General features: G+C 51.5%; 1 protein-coding gene across 1 annotated transcript; it reads left to right on the top strand.

The window, feature by feature from the left end:
- The first annotated feature begins 1,275 nt into the window (after nt 1–1,275).
- On the top strand, nt 1,276–15,781 carry STMN3 (stathmin 3). Its single transcript, XM_005499555.3, has 5 exons — nt 1,276–1,584; nt 8,467–8,562; nt 8,991–9,166; nt 9,935–10,126; nt 10,755–15,781. Exons 1-5 carry the CDS (start codon nt 1,566–1,568, stop codon nt 10,812–10,814), a joined length of 543 nt encoding a protein of 180 aa, XP_005499612.1. The 5' UTR covers nt 1,276–1,565; the 3' UTR covers nt 10,815–15,781.
- Nucleotides 15,782–19,177: the final 3,396 nt, after the last annotated feature.

Genomic DNA, 19,177 nt, shown 5'->3' with positions numbered 1-19,177 from the left:
CATGCGGTGTCTTCCACAGGGACACATTCCGTGGCACCTGGAAAGCATTCTGTATGTTTTTCTATATACAAAGGAATAAAACGTGTGCTGGATTTCCGTCCAGAAGCTCCAGAAAGCTGCGAGAGGCAGAGGGACCCTCTCGGGTGTGGTGTGTGAGGCAAAGCCAGAGCTCATCCTCAATAAAGGGGAAATTATTTGGGTGCCTGGGAGAGCTGCTGCTTTCTGTTAATGGGGAGAGTGATTTTAAAAACATGCAATTCCGGCTTCCAGAAAATCTGTAAAGTCTTAGAGATTCAACCCAAGGAGTAAGTAGAGGGAGCTACAACTACAAAACAAGCCTTGGACTGAACAGGGAGCAGTTAATGGTAATAAAAAAGCTCCCATTCCAAACACATATTAAAAATCTGTGGATAATGTTAATATTATTCTGAATAAGACTTATTTTCTGTGATTTTTTTTTTTCTTTTTACTTATAGTGTTGAAGGAATAGGGCAATCGGAGAGGGGGGAAAATAAGTAGGAAAAACTGGAAAATGTCTCTTTTTAACTGGATTTAGCAGGTGCTGCCTGCGGTCCTGCCCCAGCCACACCAGAGCACCAGCAGCTCTGCGAACCTGGAGTTCCTGCAGCTGCTGGAATTGTTTGGGAGTGTCTGCATTGCAGCGCGCTGGCAGATTTGGGGTGTTTTCAGCCCAAAAGGATGCGCAGGGTTTGTGCAGCCACAGCTGGTGGTGGGGACTGGGGGGGTCCCTGGTACCAAATGTGTGGGGGATGCTCTAAAAGCACAGATGCTTTGGCCCCCAGTGACAACCACAGATGGAAATGGTAGAAATGATAGAAAACAGGGCAGAAAAGGAAAAGAGCTCCTGGTGTTTGGGGTGGGGACAAACACAGAGACAACACATTGAATTCAAAGGCTCCGTTTTGTTTTTCCTCTTATGCTTTTACAGCATTTCTCCCCCCCAGCCGCAGCCCCTTTTCTGCCCCAGTGCAGGTGCAAAAAGCCAACGTACCTAAAAACGCCAAGCCTGGGATCCCTTCTGCCTAAACCGCTGCGTGGTTTGGGGTTTGGTTTTTACACCTCAGCCTAGCTAAGCCAGACCCCAGACCTGGCCCTGCGGGTGGACACCTCCTTGGAATGGATGGTTTAAAAATAAAATAAATAAAATAAATAAAATAAAATAAATAAAATAAAATAAAATAAAATAAAATATTTATTTGCTTATTTCTGCTTTCAGCCAGGGAAAAAGCAGATTTGCTTATCTAGACCAGACAAGAAAGGGAGCAAGAGGAGGAAAAATCATCTTCAGCCGGAGCCTGGCTGGGTGTGTCTCCTGCCCCCCCCCCGGCAGCCGTGCCTGGGAGGGCTCAGCTGTCAAACCCACCCCGGGAAGGAGGCCTGATACGCTAATTCATATTCTGAACTAGTGACCCTGCTTCTCCTGCCCCCCCGCCCGTCTCCCCGTGGATGGCTGCAGCCCCCTCCAGCTGAGCCCGGCCCCCTCCCCGCAGCACTGCAGCACCCGCAGCTCCTGCAGCACCCGCTCGCTCCGCCGCAGCAGCAGCATGGCCAGCACCGTCTCAGGTAGGACACACAGCTCTTTTTTTCGGGGGGCTTGTCATCAATCCTCTTACAGAACCGTGAGGTTTTATTCTTTTCGTCGTTATTCTGAGTTGGTTTATTTTTTTCCTGCATTTCGGGGGAGTTCTCCGATGAGGAGGCAGCTGGTACGGCAGCATTGTTCCCTGTCCTCCCCCATACACACACACACACCCCTGTGATGCAAGATAGCAGGTGGGCTTTTTATTTTAATATGAATACACATGTGATAAACTTGCCAATTTAAAATGTTGCTGCCGTCACATTGTGCCATAAGAAGATGCTGCTGCATGCCAATTAATTATTATTTCTGTAACATGATACAGCATTTTTTTTTAATTCCCTAAGAAAAATGTGCATGCCGTGTAGCTGGGTGCAGAGAAACCAGCAATTACTTTTTGTTTTGTAAAGATCATTTGCCTAAATGGGTGATGGAAAGAAAGACACAGATGAGACTGACAGTAACGCCCTAGAAAATCCCCCCAAACACAAGCAGAATAACCTGGGTGGGTTTCTGCGTATTCTCGGGGCTCCTCATCCCAAGATTTCTTCCAAAGCTCACGTCTCTTCGTTAGGAGATGCTACAGGGGAGCGGTCCTCTGATGGCGTTGGGTGGAATCCAGTGCTGCAAGGGAAGCCCTTCCTCCCTCCTGCAGCAGGACCGGGGATCGCAGCGGCTCGGCTGCAGGACCACAGGGCTGCTTCGGTTTTCCTGAAGATGCGTCTTGCCCCTTTTAACTGGGGAGGGGGGCTGCAGATGGCTGAAACTGGGGATGTGGGTGAAGGAGAAAAAAAGGCTGAAATGGTACAATGAACAGTGGGTGGGTTTAAAGGGTCTTTTTCTTAAAAAAAAAAAGAAAAAAAAGTTTTCTGTTCAGCTGTCTCTGAATTCTACATAAAGAAAGGCTGGGAAGAAGCTGAATCCTGGGGTGTAGGGCTGAGCAGGAGCCACAGCCGAACAGGAAAAGCGGGCAGTGCTTTGTGTCCCCCCGCAGGGAACGGGGTGACACTTCTTCCTTCTTCCCCGGCCTTTGCCCATGTCCCCTGCTGTGCATTTTCTATTTCTTTCTCCTTTTAAAACACCAGTAGATGGAGGGGAGAAGAGGACAGAGAGCTGGAGGGCATTGTGGGGGGGGGGTAAGGGTGCAGCTGACGCTGAGTGGGCTTTGCATGCAATTAAAGACCGTAAAGCAGCGTTGTAAAAATGTGTCTCTATGACAGAAAATCTCTGGGTATTGTGTATATTTCTGCGAGTGTCCCTGTCTCGATGAACGTGTGCGCCAGTACCCACTCAGGGGGTCCCACCCATCTGCCGTCCTCTCCTCCGGAACAGGACTGGATCTTGTTTGCAGGTTTGGGGGGGAGCGGACGGCTCCATCTAAGCCAAGGTTGCATCAAACTTGAGATGGACGAGGTGGTGGATAAAACCTGCGCAGGCATAACGTGTGTTTTCCAGTCTCTGCATTCCCACCCTCCCAACGCACCACATGCCAACGGCACATTTCATCCTCCCAAAGACGCAGTTTTACTGCCAAGGGAGACTTAGGATCGTGAGGGATCGTGTGCTTCAAAGAAACCTCGCTTCCCTGTGGGTCAGATCAAGTAGAGAAAGAATTGCAAGGAGCAGAAAGTCATGGAAACCAGTGATGTGCAGGAGGGAAGAGAATAGGGAAACGTTTGCAGAGGGAGGGAGCGGGGCTGAGCCTCGCCCTGCTGCCTTTGCAGCCCCCTGTCACCTATAGCACCTATAGCAGGGACTGAGAGCAGCCTGGAAAGGCAGGAGGAAAAGGCAAGCAAATCCTTAAATGAAGGAAAATAGTCTTGTTTGCTTGCTTTGTTATTTTCTTCTTTATCTGCAGCAAAAGGAAACCCGAGCTGAAGGGAGAGCAGCTGCAATTGTCTGCAGCTGATGCCCGGAGGCTCATCCCCCTTGGGAAGATTTCCTTGTGTTCATTTAAACAAGCAAATCCCTGGGATGCAAAGAAATGGAATTGGGTTCCCCCAGCCCAGCAGCCACCTCTCTGTTGTCGCTGCCGCCCCAGGTGTTGTCTCCTGGCCGAGGCGGTTGGTTTTGGGGCTGGAGCAGCGGAATCGGCAGCACATGCTCAGTGCGGGCTGGGCTGCGGTGGTGGCCGGTGGTGGCCGTGCCGCTGGGCACACCGGGCAGGGATGGAACCTCCAACCTCCCCCGCAGCATCAGCACTGGGCGTTGTGCTCCTGTGCAGCTCCGGAGGAGCACGGCCAGACCCTGCAGAGCTGCTCCCCACCATTTTTAGGCATATGGGGTGAATGAAGAGACACAAGATTATGAAATTATGCAGGAAGGTGACCACCTCGTGACTGTCATTAGCATTATTTTTCTCCGAGGTTTGCGTGTCTGAGAAGGTGGAGCCAAGAGGAAGCTGGCCATGGTCAATGTGCCTTGCTGGATCTTGAGGTTTTCTTCTCCTGCGCTGACCTGTGAGAGCCATCCGTGTAGGTCTGGGCTTTCCCCTCAAGCCCTTCTCCGTGTTGGTGGACACCACATGGTGTTCCCCAGTCCTGACACTTGTACTGCCTGTGCTGGAGGGGGTCACAGTCCTTTCTATCAACCTCTCCATCCCTCTGTTCTCAAGAAATCACTATTTTCTTTCTCCTCAGGTGTTGATGGAGTGTATATGGTCTTAGAAATGTATGGTACTTCTATTGGGACTTCAGTTTTACAGGCCAAGAGAATCTATTGTAGGCATTTTTAATACACTTCTTAACACCATATCCAAATGAGGGGTCTAACTCCTTGGAAAATATTAGTTCTTTCTAAAACATAAATCATATCCTCTTTGATGGTACCATGTAGAGTCTGTGAGGATCCCCCAGATATCTCCAAAAGCCCTTTCTTGGAGTCTGTCAGTGTAGGTTCAGACCTGGTGAAGGGATTGTCTTATCAGATGAACACATTCTGCTTCTGCAAAGGAAAAGCTGAGATGTAGGGGTGTGATGTGGGAACTGTAAGGCTGCGGATTAGACCTTTGTGGCCGCAGTTTGGGCAGCACGATGGATTCCAGCTTCAGGCTTTCTTGAGTGAACAGGGCTGATGATTCTTGATGACAATACCAAAACTTCTGTACCCCTACAGTAACTGGAAACAACATGGCCGGCTAATCCCTCCCAGTTGCCCTGCTGACATGGGCTTTATTCTTCCAGGTCTAAGCTTAACATTTGGAAAAAAAAAAAGTCTCCTATGCAGACAGGAGTTAAGCTGATGGTCAAATCTTTGGATATGATTTAGAAATACAGAAGAGCTGGAGAGCAACCAAACCCCATGTGCATGTACTGTAGCACTTGAGGACATCCCAGCTGATGAATATGCTCAGCATATTTCCAAACAATCCTTTTATGCCTTCAGGCTACCTCTACATTTTCAGTGTTGTGCTAGAGAATCTTGTGTTCTCTGAACATGTTTATACAAATAACACCACCGTGTAATGGGCAGGTACAATAATCCTCAGTTAATGCAAAGGAAACCAAGGTCCAAAGACCAAGTGACTGTGGTCACACAGTGTGTTGGTACCTGGCACATGGTGGCATTGTACTCCGGTCACTGACTGTCCCATGAACTGCTGCCTGATTCGCTCTTTGTCTCACCTGAACGCATGTTTGCCCCAAATTCACAGCCTCTCTGGGACACCTGCCTCCCTTTGGTTCCTTCCTCTGCTTTCTCAAGCAAACCCAACCGTGCTCCTCTCCTCCCCAACCATCAATCCCCACCCAGCCCAGGCTGCCGGGTCTCTGCTGTGCCACTTGGACCCTTTTCCCTTGCTGAGCCCATAGAAGAGGAGATTTCCCTGGTTATTTTCCCGGAAGCAGCCCACATGTTCCAGTGCTACAGCTTGAGTGATTTGTTAATGCTTTGGCCATGCAGAACGTGCAGGGATGTGGCGTACGTGAGATGCACGTGGAACCTGGGAGGGAAGGAGCCGGGTGATGGGAACTGGTCCTGGGTGATGGGGACCAGTCCTGGGTGATGCGGACCGGTCCTGGGTGATGGGAACTGGTCCTGGGTGATGGGAACTGGTCCTGGGTGATGGAGACCAGTCCTGGGTGATGGGGACCAGTCCTGGGTGATGCGGACCGGTCCTGGGTGATGGGAACTGGTCCTGGGTGATGGTTTAGCAGACGTCTGACCAAAGGCAGAGGAACCCTTGCATCTGCCTGTGCCCACGGATGGTTCCACAGGAGCCCGTGGTCAGTTCTGGGCTTCAGATCTCCTGGTGAGCAGCTGAGATAGTGGGTGGCATCAGTGCGGGTACAACCACTGATCTGAAAAAAAACCCACTAGTGTTTTCTGGTTGTGTGAGCTCTCTTGCCGAGCTGATTTTGGAAGCTGGGGAGCAAGAAAATGAAGCACGTTAGATGAGGTGAAGGTCCGGCTGTTATTTGTACGGTAGGATCCGTGGCAGGTGAGAGTGTCCCAGCCTGTTGTAGTCTCAAGGCTCATCAAGGGTTGTGGTTGCTTTTGTTGTGTACATGGCATTGCGGTCTTTGTGCCGAAGGACTCGGTTCCCTGGTTCTTTAGCTTCTCTACCTTCTGTTTGTGCTTTGGCTGTGTCTATAATTGGACTGTTCTAATTTGTTCATGATATGACATTCTGTATGGAAGCAATTTTTATTCTCCCAAGTTATCTTTGCAAACCAAATTATTTTCTTGCAGTAACCTTCCTTTGACCTTGCTGTCAGACATAGCACATCCAGTCTCATCCATTTAAATTAGCTGAATTCACATCAGTTGCTCTTGCTGTGCCTCTGGTTTATTCTGAATGACTCCGTATCGGTGTTGTGCCTAGATGGCCTCACTCGGTTTCACTGGACATCTTTAAACACCAAACAAAATGACAGGTTGCTCAAACAGTCTATGGTTTAATTTTACCTGGTTAGGAAGCAGAGAACAAAAGTTTCACTGGAGAATAGGTGGTGAGAGCCTCTGGCCAGGCACATGGTGAGCAGGGAGATGGTTCCTGCTGCTCGTGCACCTGTTTCCAGCTGTTCCCCCATCCCCAGCACTGTGGCCACTCAGGAAGCAGCTGGATGGTGTCTCGGGGGGTTTGCTTGGAGACAAACACTTTCCATGGATAAATGCTGTATATGGTGCTCATGCAAAGCAGGGGGAGATGGAAATGCAGTGTGTGCTGTACAGCACTAGAGGGAGCAGAGGAAAGGGGACACGGGAGACAAAGCACCTGGGGGACCCGTAGATGAAAAATGTTAATAAAGATTAATTATTGCATGGGGTGGGTGGTGGAGTATAAACAGAGCAGGATCATACCGTGCCGATGACTGGGTGTAAATATTCAGAAGTGCTAGCGGACTGACTGCACCTTGCAGCTCAGTAACTCCCTGAGCTCTCATGAAGCCACTAAAATGCAAGGACAGGACTCTGAGATACCTTCTACAGGTTATTCTCTTCTTAGTTTGCAAAACTTAGGTTTTCGTAATGTTTCACCCCAATTCTAATATGGAATGGAATGGAATGGAATGGAATGGAATGGAACGGAACGGAACGGAACGGAACAGAACAGAACAGAATAGAATAGAATAGAATAGAATAGAATAGAATAGAATAGAATAGAATAGAATAGAATAGAATAGAATAGAATAGATAATAGAATAGAATAGAGAATAATATCTCAGTTGGAAGGGTTCTACAGGGCCCCAGGAGAAGGCCACACGGCACCTTCCCAATCCGTTAAAGCTGCCACAGCTCAATGAAGCAACGGCCCTTTGTCCTCTCGCTGCTTTTCATTTTAATTGACAGAGAGGGATGGTCAGTTTGCTCTGCAGGGCAAATCCCGATGGAATGGAGGCAGCTGTGACATCCCTCCGGAGAGGCATCGTCCAGTCATCATGAAACCATTCTGGAGAAACCCACTGAAGTTGAAGTAATGAAATACAAAGCACTGTGCGCTGTAACAAGTGCTAAGAGACAGTTAAAGGAGTGGGACGGGGCTGTGGCACATCTGCTTAATGCCTTGTTTTACCCAGGACCAGATGTAATGGTAGAGCAGCGGCCTCGGTGTGCAATTCGTTTCTGCTCAATGATTATGTCTCTCATTTAGTCCAGGGGACCCTTCTCTGGGCTCCGGGCAGCACATTAGGAGATACATGAGCTTTCTGCTGCCTGCCATGGCTTGGAGCACAATACAGCACTGCCAGAGGCTTCCAAAGACTTTGTTCACTAAGAGCAAAATCACAGCTGCCCTGCTCTGTGGCTGGCGCTGCTGATGCAAACTGCTCCTGTTTGGTTTGCATTTAACAGCAGACTGGGCAAAGTATTAAAATAAGAATGTGGAGCAAACTAAAAAAGATCTGAGCTGCAAAGAATGTCAGTTAGCAAAAGGGGGTGTTAATTAGGGTGAGGTTTTATGCCAAGGAGGAGAAATAGGTGCAGGCATATGGAACCACTGTTTTCCCACCAGAGTGGCTGTGGGAAGGCAGAGGGATCTGAAAGCTGTTCCTGAGGGCATGTGGTACACAGCATGGTGGTTTGTTTTGGTTCTGTTTTTTCAAAATTGTTCTGCTTCAAATGCTTTTTCATATCACAAAGTTTGGGGGATTTCCCTTTCCTGGCCCAGCGGAGGGTCTTGTTCTGAAGGTGGCGTTGGCAGCCGGGCTGCAGATTCGCTTCTGCTGGAGGGCGAAACAGGAGCTTGGTGACAAGGGGACAAACCAAGGCCAGGCACAAGGACATGTGGGACATCCAGAGGCAGAGCCCAGGCCTGTGCCCTTGTACCTGCCAGCAGGTTTCCTCGTGTCTGCTTGCTGCTTCTCTCCATGAAAATGAGCTGCCACTGCTGCCAGATTATCTTCTCATTGCTATTTCTTATTTTGCAGCCTACAAGGAGAAAATGAAGGAGCTGTCTCTGCTCTCCCTCATCTGCTCCTGTTTCCACACCCAGCCGCATCCCAACACCATCTACCAGTATGGAGGTACAGCCCCTGTCCCCCAGCACCCCCAGCACCCTTTGTCTGATGCTCGGGCAGGACACGTGGAGTTTGTCCCATCCCGGAGCAGCAGTCCCTGCTCCAGCCCGGGCTCTCTCTGTTTAGTCTCCTTTCACAGCTCATTTTATTAATGTAACCCACATTTTCCCGGATGGACGCTGCTCGCAGTGCCTGTCTGCTTTGTACTGGGGTGACACATGTTCTATTAACAGCAGTATGGCCTTTCTGTAATTATGCTGGGAATTTAAATGGGATGGATGAAGCTAATCGCTAATGGGGAAATTTTGGAGGTAGAACAAAGTCATCCAGGACAGGACATGGGAACACCCTAATTCCTGCGTTAAGTGCTCGGTGCCCTCAGGTGAATGAGTGTCACTGCAGAGCTCCTGATCTGTATTTTTGTCCCCAAAAAGATATGGAGGTGAAGCAGCTGGATAAGAGGGCATCGGGCCAGAGCTTCGAAGTGATCCTGAAGTCTCCTTCAGATTTATCTCCTGAGAGCCCCATCCTCTCCTCCCCTCCCAAGAAGAAGGACCTGTCCCTGGAGGAGCTGCAGAGGAGGCTGGAGGCTGCAGAGGAGCGGAGGAAGGTAATGAGATGCCCCGTAGAAGCCGTGACTTTTCTGTGACGGGTACTCATTGGCCCAGACCCGAAAACTGGCTTAGTGGGAGCAACCTAAAATGCCTGGAAATGGTGTTCTTATACTTCTTATCATGTCAGGTGAGATACGGGAGTCACAGAGTGAGGTTCTGCAGCCTGGTTTAGGCAGGGAATTGGATTTGATGATAATCATTGTCCTCCTGTTCTGAAAACCATGCAGAATGGGGTCCTCTCGGACCTCGTCCCTGTGACCTGGCTTGGGGGACAATTCTTGCCAGCGAATACTGCAGGAGATGTAGCAGTTGGTCACAAACCCAACTTGACCTTCAAACCTAAATCCAGCCTAAGTGGTTTCTAACCTCTGGCTGTGCCGCATTGCACAGCGAGTGCTGCATAAAATGTCTTTTGGTCAAAGCTATTGAAAAGGGGAAAAATAGAATAAAGCAAAGTATAAATGCTGTGAATTTTGGTGGGTAAGGGAAGAGCAAACTGAAGTAATTCAGAGAATGAGGGGACACTTGGAGAGGGGCCTCTGCACCTCGATGCATCAGCTCGGTGTCACTGAGCGGCTGGGCAGTGTTGCATCACCTGCCACAACACACCCGGCAGATATTGACAGCAGCAAAAAGGTGTCAAAGCATTTTCTAAGGAAGAGCGTTATGGGCTGGAGAGGGGTGGCAGTGGGGTTTTGAGCAGAGGAGATGGTCAGAAAGCCTCTCTGGGCTGGAAGAGCCTCTCCCGACGCCTTGTCCCACAGACCCAGGAGGCGCAGGTGCTGAAGCAGCTGGCGGAGAAGCGGGAACACGAGCGGGAGGTGCTGCACAAGGCGCTGGAGGAGAACAACAACTTCAGCCGCCTGGCCGAGGAGAAGCTCAACTACAAGATGGAGCTGAGCAGGGAGATCCGCGAAGCACATCTGGCTGCCCTGAGGGAGCGGCTCCGCGAGAAGGCGAGTGTGGTGCCTGGGGGGGCCTGGGGGCTGGTCCCTGCGTGGATGCTGGTGCCCAGAGGGGGTTTGGGGTCTAGTCCATGCAGGGTCATCCCAGAGCGATGGGACCAGGGGAACAGGGGTTTTGTTGCTGGGCTGGGATGTGTCCTTCCAGATCAGTACAGAAAATACTGTCTGGCTGATAGAATCAAACCATAGAATCCTTTTGGTTGGAAAAGACCCTCAAGCTCATCGAGTCCAACCGTTAACCGACCCCTGTCACTAACCCGTGTCCCTGAGAACCTCATCTCCTCACCTGTTCAACCCGTCCAGGGATGGTGACTCCACCACTGCCATGGGCAGCCTGTTCCCAGCCTGATCTAGATAAGTTCAAGCTCCAAGGCACAGGCTCAGGCTTGGTCTGTGCCCAGAAGCTGCGTGGCCAAAGGGCTTTGTAAAGAGGAGCCATGAATGCGTTCGCCGCAGGTTTGCATCCCCTCTTGGCTGGTGCAAATCCTGTGAGCAGGAGAGAAGGAAAAAAAGGGTTCCAAAAGCAGAAGGTGTCAACGTGTATCTGTCGAGAGACATCAGCAGCTCTAGGCTGGCCCTAAAGATTTCCCCTTTGGTGTCATCTCTCCCATCTCTGCAGGAACTGCACGCAGCTGAGGTTCGCAGGAACAAGGAACAGCGGGAGGAGATCTCCGGATAAAGGGCTTTTCTACACATCTGGCACCTGATTCCTGTTAACAAACCAACCAATCGACCACCCAACACATTTCTTTTGTTTGTCTAGATGCAACATTCCGTTCTCCATCCCCCCGGTCCTCTGGTGTTCGTCCCCCAGCTACACGCTTCTCTATCTCTGCATCCTTAATCGTCAGTCCTTGTGGGGATTCACAGCTCATAGGGCCCTCTAAGCAGAATAGCAACTAGTTCACATGAAATAGAGAATCAATCAGTCAGTCCAACAGCTTCTTTGGAGGGTTTCTTCCTTTTTTTTTTTTTTTTTAATATTTCTTAAACTGATGTAAAAAAAAATAATTAAGATATTAATAAATTCAACCAGCAGTGTCACGGAGATACAGATTTCTTATCCGGAGCTTTTACTCCTCTTGGTGTTTGCTCTGAGCCAAATATCAGTTTCAGAATAATGGGAAGGAAGTGGAAATTTCTGTGTGAAGTGGAATAGGGAACAGCCCCAGTTTGCCGGTGGCAGGAGAGAGGGGACACGGGTGGCTCAGCGGTCACGGCGTGCAGACCTCCTGTCTCTTGGCTGCACCTGGAGCCAGCTCAGGCAGCGCCCCAAACTCCTCATTTTTGGATGATTGTTTGATAGATTTTGTGAAAGTAGAGGAGGGTCTCCACCCAGAGCTCAGTGCTGGAGGGTCCCCAGTAAGAAAGCAAATCCCATAGAGATAATGCATGATTGTGGAACAGCCTTGTAGTGGACAGAATAATCCTCTTTCCCTCTTTCCAAAGATGGATGTGGCTCTTGGGTGCCGGCACAGGGCAGAGACGGAGGCTGGAGCTGGCAGAGGAGCCCCGGAGCTCCTGGCAGGGAGGACATGCCAGCTGCTGCCTGCGATGTCCCCATGCTCGTTCCTTGGCTACCCTTAGCTTTCCAAGGCCTATTTTTAAGAAAAAATCACGTCTCTTGATGGAGGTCGGGATGAGCAGAGAACAGGCGAGCATGGCAGTACTGTCTGATCTGGATGGGTGACTGTCACAGCCTGTGGACATGTCAGCTTCTAATGTCACGGCTGATGGAGCAGCCAAGGTCCTGGTGGCCACCACGCCCTGTGAGGGGCTGTCACCCGCCGGTTACATCCACAGCCCCGCTCACCTCTGCCTTGGAAAACTAAGTGGAAAAGTTGCGTCTGGAAAGCAGGGAATGGGCACCTTCCTGCAAACAGGGGACACAGCACAGAGGAGTCACCCCGGAGCACGGTCCTGCAGACGGGTGGTGGAAGCTGCTGTCGTTAGAAGCAGAAGGTAACAAGAACTCCCTTCTGTCCAGTGCTTAGACATGACCAGGTGGTTATTTTTCTAACGGGCCAGTGTGGTGTTTTGGGGACAAGGCACAGGGTGCTGGGTGGTTTTTGGCACCTCTCCCCCTTGGACCCTGGAATAAACCAAAGGGGCATCCAGGGCACCAAGACATTTCATTAGTGGCAATTAGTGTCCTCTGCATGCTGTGTCTCCAAAGAGCCATTCTGGGATGAGTGACTCCAGCGATGGATTTGGCAGGATTCTTTATCTATATAATTTAAGTGCATGGGGGTGCAGACAGGCTGCCCGGACCATGCTCTGCATGGTGATGGCAGAGCTGGAGCAGACGAGGGGTTTTCATGGGGAATATCGATGCTCTTGCCTCTGGCAAAGAAATCACTGCTGAGGCTTGTCAGAAGACATAGTTTTCTGCCTAACCTGTGCTTTAATTCAGTTGCTGATGGCTTGGAGTGAGCACCAGGCGGTTGCAGAAACCCCCTGGAAAGCCAAAGAGCAGCAGCTGCTGGAGATCAGATCCTGGGGCTCTTTGCTCGTCTCCCCAGAAGTCCCGGCTGGATTTGGGAGAAATCCCTCGGTGGCCACGGGCTGGTGTTGGGGACACTCTGCTCCCCAAAGGACAGGCCACATTTACTCCCAGACCCCTCTGCCTGGGCTGGGCGGGGAAAGGACTGTTAGAAAAGCCCCAGAGCGCTGTCAATGACAAAAAAATAAATTATACAAATATTTAGGGTAAAGAGCATAAAGGAAACTGAGGGTTGAATTTCTTAACGGTAGCTAATGATCAGTTTTTAGTAGCAGCTGTCTTAGATAAGCATCTGTGTAGAGCGCAGCATCACCGCCAGCATCACCCCATCCATATAGTGACGAGAAATTTTAAAAAGTTAAAAAAAAAAATTTAAAAGTAATTTAAATGAAATGTTTGTGCGTAAGAAATGGTTGAAACTGTCAAATGTCTGTGTCCCGCGTTGGTGGGATCTGAGAAGGTATCTGCGAGATATTAACCCTGTCCTGCTCTCTGTGGTGCTGAGTGTTTGCTTGGTGTGTAATTCTGACCTGGAGCTTGTTGTAAATACTGTTTTTAGTACTATGATTATGATTATTATTATTATCAGAAATGTTGTACTGATGAGCAGGAGTTTAAAACAAGAGAAATGACCGTTTTCGCTCTCTCCTGGGGGCTCGAAGGAGCCGGCGGCCGGGCTGGGTGCAGGCAGGGTGCGGGCTGGGTGCAGGCAGGGTGCGGGCTGGGTGGGATGCTGGACCAGAGGGGCAAATCCAGCTGGGAAATGGGGAAGCAGGAGCTGGAGGCAGCCAAGTCCTGCAGGCAGGGCGGCGAGCGGGGGACGCTGCTCCTCGTTTCGGGCCGAGGGGTGTCCCGGGGTGATGCTGCAGTTCTGGTACCGAGAATTCGCTGTGAACCCCAGGCTCCTCGTGCAAGGGCTCCGGGCTGTTCCCCGCAGCAGCTGTGAGGTTTGGCGTGTGCTGAGGGTCGGTGGCAGGTTGTGCCGGTCGGAGCCGTCCTCCCCAAGCAGCTGCCGAGGCTCTGGACGCGGCTCCTGCCTGGATCTTCCATCTCGGTCCATTGTGCTCCCCCTCCCCGCAGACCAGCCTGGATCTCAGGTGGGGGTTTGTTCTTGCAATAGCTTTGCCTGGCAAAAAAACAACCCGCAGGAGAACAGCCCAGCGCACAGCGCTCACGCAGGTGTGAGCACCAGGAAACTCATTATTCTCCCCATTGGGTCGGTGCTGTGAGGGCAGCAGAGGCAGCTGGAAAACGTGTCACTGCAGGGGCAGCTCCCGCGGCGGGGATGTGCAGGGAGGGTTTTGCACCGGTAGTGCCTGGTACCCGTGGCCGAGGTGCGTTGTGCCGTGGGAACGGCCTCACCCCTGCAGTCGGGTGCTTTGGGTGCAGCAGCGTGAGCTTTGCCCGGCACAGGTGAATGCAGCAGGGACGTTCAGGAGCTTGGCGTTTGTCCAGTGCCACTGCACGCTGTGCTTGCTTTGGCTGCTTGTCCCGGCTCCTGTGGTTTCGGCTGGACAAGGGGTGTCCCCCTGCTCACCCCCAAACGCACAGCACGGCCTGGGATCACTGTTATTTCATGCCTTTCCATGTCCCAGGGTTGCTAGTGGTTCTGTGCATCAGCATACTTAATGCCTCAATCAAGACTAATTGAGTATCCTCATTAACATCCTTACCCTCCCAGTCTCCCTCATTCTTGGACCCTGTTCCCAGGGCCACCTTCCCTGTGGCAGAGCTTGAGGTTCTCCATGGATTCCCATAGATAGTTATTAATCAAGATTTGTAACCACTGTTTGCAGCCCTGCTTTTGCAGCAGCAGGTGAGCGTGGGACTTGGTGCCTGGCAGGGACAGCATCTGCAGGGCAGCGGCAGCTGCAGCATCTGCAGTCGTGTGAGGGAGGGAAGATGAGATGGTGGTAACTTATTTTGTGCATGCGTACACCTTTCAAAGAGCTCTCCTGGAGAAGGGGCCTCTGATCTGAGCGAGAATCTAAAGCCAAATGAGTTTCCAGCTGGCAGCGGTGAGCAAAGCTGCATGAGAGCCAGGACAACCAGCCTCAGGTCCCAAATTAAAGCTCTGTGCTCACCTTGCCCCTTACAGCAAAGTGCTCAGCTCCACCTGGAAACTGGTGCCTTCGGGAATGCTGGCCGCTCAGGCTGCTTCTGGACTCAGTCTATTTCTTGTCTTATTGAGTCATTAAAAAACCTCGCTCTAGCCCAAACATGGGGTTACCTTTGCAGTGACCCCCCCGGGATGGTGGCAGCTCACCATTGCGTGTATCCCACCTTTGGGATAGATCAGTATTGCTGTTCCTTCTATAAAATGCAAAGTTCAGCCTGCTTGCTTTTGCTCAGGCCAGTGTGAGCCTGGGCCTGGCTCTGCAAAGCCGGTCTCATGGGGTTTGTCAGATCACATCCTGCTGTGTTGTTCCGTCCCTCGCGGTGGCTGCGCACACAAGCGCATCCGCGGAAGCGCTAAATGCACAGACACCCTCGCACCGCCCGGGATGAGCCAGGGAACGGCCGTTACGGTTCTAGAGGTTTCTCCCATCTGTGCCAGGGATGAGAGCACAGTGAGACCAATAAACTCCACCTTTGTAGCCAGTGTCTTTAAGCAAAGCAGAAGAGGGGCCAGCGCCTGTGTTCGGGTGCTCCGCGGTCCCCGGGGTGCAGGATGCAGCTGCCCCCCCACCATGGGTGCAATGGGACCTGAGAGTGGAGGACAGCCGGGCATCCCCTCCCCGGCATCCCCTCGTGCCTCAGTTTCCCCCTCCTTGTGACAAGGGGACACTGATGCTCCCCACCCCAAGGGGACCAACGCACCCCCATCTCTAAAACACTCAGAAAATGGAAAGTACCAAAGTCCTGAGTCGTGGGACCCCCGGCCACCCTGGGGGGAACAAACGGAGGTTTGGGAGATGCTGTAACCTGGGGCTCAGCACCCACAGGATTCACTCCCTGCCCACAGCCGAATCGCTGCTACTGCGGGTTGGGAGGGACTTTCCATCAATACCAGAGCCCCGGCCGCTGCCCTTCGGTCTCCCACGCGCGTTTCATTGTCAACTCGAGGTTGTTGTTGTGCAAAAGAAGTGATTATGGAAAAAAAAAAAGAAAAAAAAAAGAAATAAACTTGGTATGAAACCATACGTGTCCATCTCTCTCCATCAATGGATTGTTTTAGTTTTCTTTGTATTGTGAGAATACTAATAAAATGCATTAAATGGAAAATCGACCTAAAGATTTAACGAAGCAGACTTTAAGCATCTGTATGCTAAACGAGTACTTTGAATCCAGAGTAAAAGATGCAGAGATCTACAGTTTATCACTGTTCTCAGAGGAAAAAAAAATGATAAAATGCTTAAATGAGGGTATTGCCGATGTTCCTTGTGGCAGGAAAGGTGCAGGTACAAAAAGTCTTCACAGAGGGAGATTGAAAAAGATATGAGACAATGATAATAAATCCACTTCTGAAAAAACATGTGAGCTTCTTTTTTAAAAGAAACCCAGTGTTTGTTTAATGAGCTTTTCCTGACAAACGATCCAGCCTCCCCTGGGCTGGATGTGGGGGGAGAGGGGACCCCAATGCGGGAGACCCGGCACGGCCAGCGCTTCACGGCACATCCCGCGTAGAGAAAAATGCCCCCAGAATTGCACAGGAGAGCAGGGAGGTTTGTAACCCAGGGGGACACCCAGGGGATGGGTCCCCCGGCTCGGGGCTGAACCCAGGGCTGGGAAATGGGAATTTTGGGGGGCGGCTGGTGTGCGGGGCTGGGGTGTCGCCCTGTTGCTCATCCCACGTGTGCACAGGATGTGCCGCCCCCACGAAGAGGAGCTCTGGCTTCGCAGAGGCACCTCCCTGATTTCAGAGATAAGGACCTGATGGCAAATGCAGCGTCGCTGAGGTTCGCTATAAACCACCCATCCAGGCTCTTAACAAAAAAATTGATGTAATAAATTAAGCATTTGTCTTGGGAAGACAGGCACTTGGTGCCACAAATTTCAAGATACATTAGAGACCAAGCATGGACACCCTCTAGTTAATTCAAGTCAGATCTTCATCCTCCTGTGATCTGAAGGGGAAAACCAGCGGAATGGGATCTGCTGGGGAAGGAGGAGCAGCCAGCGTTGCTCCCACCGCCCTCCAGCACTGAGAGGGCAGAAAACCACCATCCTGGGGCCTTGGGTCAGATTGTAGCACTCGGCAAAATGGTGCTCCCAAGATCAAAACCAGGCCAAGAAAGCAAAACGTCACAATTAACTCTTGGAAGAATCCCCACAAAGTGCTCAATCTGTGTGTGAGCAAGGGGATGGGAGAACAGCAGCTCTGGGGATGTAAATGCAAAAGCACACCTGGGCAGGCAAAAAAAAACAAAAAGATTTTGCAGAGTAAAGGTTTGAAAAATAACAGGATGTTCTTATCTGCAGCCTCAGGAGCACTAAGGCTGCGAGTCTGTGCACTGATAAAGGGACAGATGGAGCAGATAAGGTGCCGGGAGGTGAACTCCTGCAGCCGTGGGTGCTGGGAGCAGCTCAGGGACGTTCCCATTGCCTGGAGCCTGGCAGCAAAAGCAGGATTTTGCAGGATTTTGCTTTCCAAGAGTCCACGGGCTGCTGGGAACAGCGGAGCAGGGCAGTCGCGGTGGATTTGCTGCCTTTTTACCAGCTTGCTGAGCACTGGTGACAGTGGCAAAGGGACATTTATCTGCTCTGTCCAGCCCCAGCAGGGTCCCGATGACACCGGTGCCAGGGCAGGACCCCAGGGACCCACCGGCTGCAGCGATGGTGGAAACGCAGCCATGGAAAAGGGTGTCACCATTTCTAGCAGGTGAATTAACATTTCTGGTCCCCTTGGAGAAGGAAAAGAAATAGAATCCCTTGTGAGATATTACTCCAGTGAGTATTAGCTTGGCTGAACTGGAAAGTGAGAAGGACCGTGAGCTGGCTGCTCGTTATTGGACAGGGTTGGTCGATGGGGAGGATGGGAAAAGAGTCTTGGGAAAGGTAAATATTAAATAAACCACTACAAATCTATTGGACAGATTCATTAGAAATTAATGTAAAAAATACAGCTCACTAGGCCAAATCCGTGTGCAATGGGCCAGCGACACCACCAAAGGCAAGGCAGGAAAAGCCACTCACCACATGGCTATGAAAAGCTGACAGAACTAAAACTCGTTGAGTATGTTTCAAAAAGGGATTAAAAGCTTTTCAGACCTCTGGTCTGGCTCCTCTTTTTTCAGAACGTGTTAACCACCCACTTGCACAAAAAGCACGACGTGCTAAGATCGCGTGAGAAACCCTCCCTGAAAAATCACTGCGCGCCTTTCAAAGCTCACAGGGTAAGCCCAGAAACGGCAGAAATGACACCAAATTACACCAACACCTGCAAGGGTTCAAGGTGGCCGAGGGAAACCCCAGAGAGCAGAACCGCGGGACGGTATTCAGTGCTGATTTGCAGCAGCGTGTGTCGGGTGCAGCAGCTCCGGGATGGCTCCTGGGCTCTGCAATGGGCAGGAAACCCCCGACCCGGATCAAGCAGCAGCAGCGCTGAGCACGTCGCGCCCCCCGCACCGTGAGCCCCTCTCCTTGCAGATAACGGCACCTCTCAGTTGCTGAACGGCCGCTGCACAGAACACCCACCAAGGAGCCTGCAAAGCTCGGGGACAGCTTGGGGACACCATAACAGAGCAAACCTGTGCAGAGCATTCCCGAGCTGCATGAAAAAGCAGCTACTGAGCCTGAACACCTGCACAGACACGGCCACTTTCTCCTGCAGGTGCAAAGTTCACTTTTCTGTCTCTTCTTCTATAATTCATTGCTGATAAGGACAGTAAGAGAGTCCTCCAGAACTTGTCTCTCTTTGGTTTTTATTAGGCCTTTTGAATGAGAGGAACAGCCGCACCGCAGAGCCCTGCAGGGCTGCAGCGTGTGCCGTAAACCAAGTGGAACACGGCCTGGGAAACAGCTCCCGCGGGGGCCAGTCCCAGCGGGCGGGAGGGGCTGGAAGGTCACTCGCAGCACCTCGATGCCTCCTCTGAAACCCGGCAGCCCCCAGCCTGGCAGCGCGGCCAGGAGCCCGCACAGCCTGGCTGCTCGCTGGGACACCAGCCTGAGCAAACAGCAGCCCCTGTGTGCCCAACGCTGGGATGAAATGCCTTGGGCTGTGTGTGCAACACCCCAAAATGCTGTGGGGACTGATATGCACTGTACCCCCATGTCAAAGGCAGGTAGAGAAGGCCGCCTGGTCCTCTATAAAATATGTCCACAAGCACTGCTGTGCACCCCCAAACAGCACGCACACACATCATGTCCGTGCAAACGCACCCACAGAGAGTGAGGTAAGAAATACACACCCAGCACCCCCCCTGCTCCCGGCCTGGGGTGCACATACAGCCTTGGGAGGCAGCAGGGGGACGCACAGCAAGCAGCATTCATACCCCCCGTGCAGCCACGGCCCGGGGGCGCGCAGGAGCCCCGGGCACAGTTGGGGGCGCGGGGAGCACGGACACAAACGGTGTAGGCAAGGGGAGGGCACCGCGCAC

This window comes from Columba livia, chromosome 16, assembly GCF_036013475.1.
Source record: "Columba livia isolate bColLiv1 breed racing homer chromosome 16, bColLiv1.pat.W.v2, whole genome shotgun sequence".
NCBI lineage: Eukaryota > Metazoa > Chordata > Aves > Columbiformes > Columbidae > Columba > Columba livia.
The sequence above is the reverse complement of the archived record's forward strand: the minus strand, read 5'-3'. Positions and strand labels throughout refer to the sequence as shown.

What these genes read in the sequence shown, in the direction of transcription:
- STMN3 (XM_005499555.3), top strand. An exon ending in CTGCAGAGGAGCGGAGGAAG is followed by an intron (nt 9,167 to 9,934) that starts GTAATGAGATGC and finishes CTTGTCCCACAG; the next exon opens with ACCCAGGAGGCGCAGGTGCT. An exon ending in GGGAGCGGCTCCGCGAGAAG is followed by an intron (nt 10,127 to 10,754) that starts GCGAGTGTGGTG and finishes CCATCTCTGCAG; the next exon opens with GAACTGCACGCAGCTGAGGT.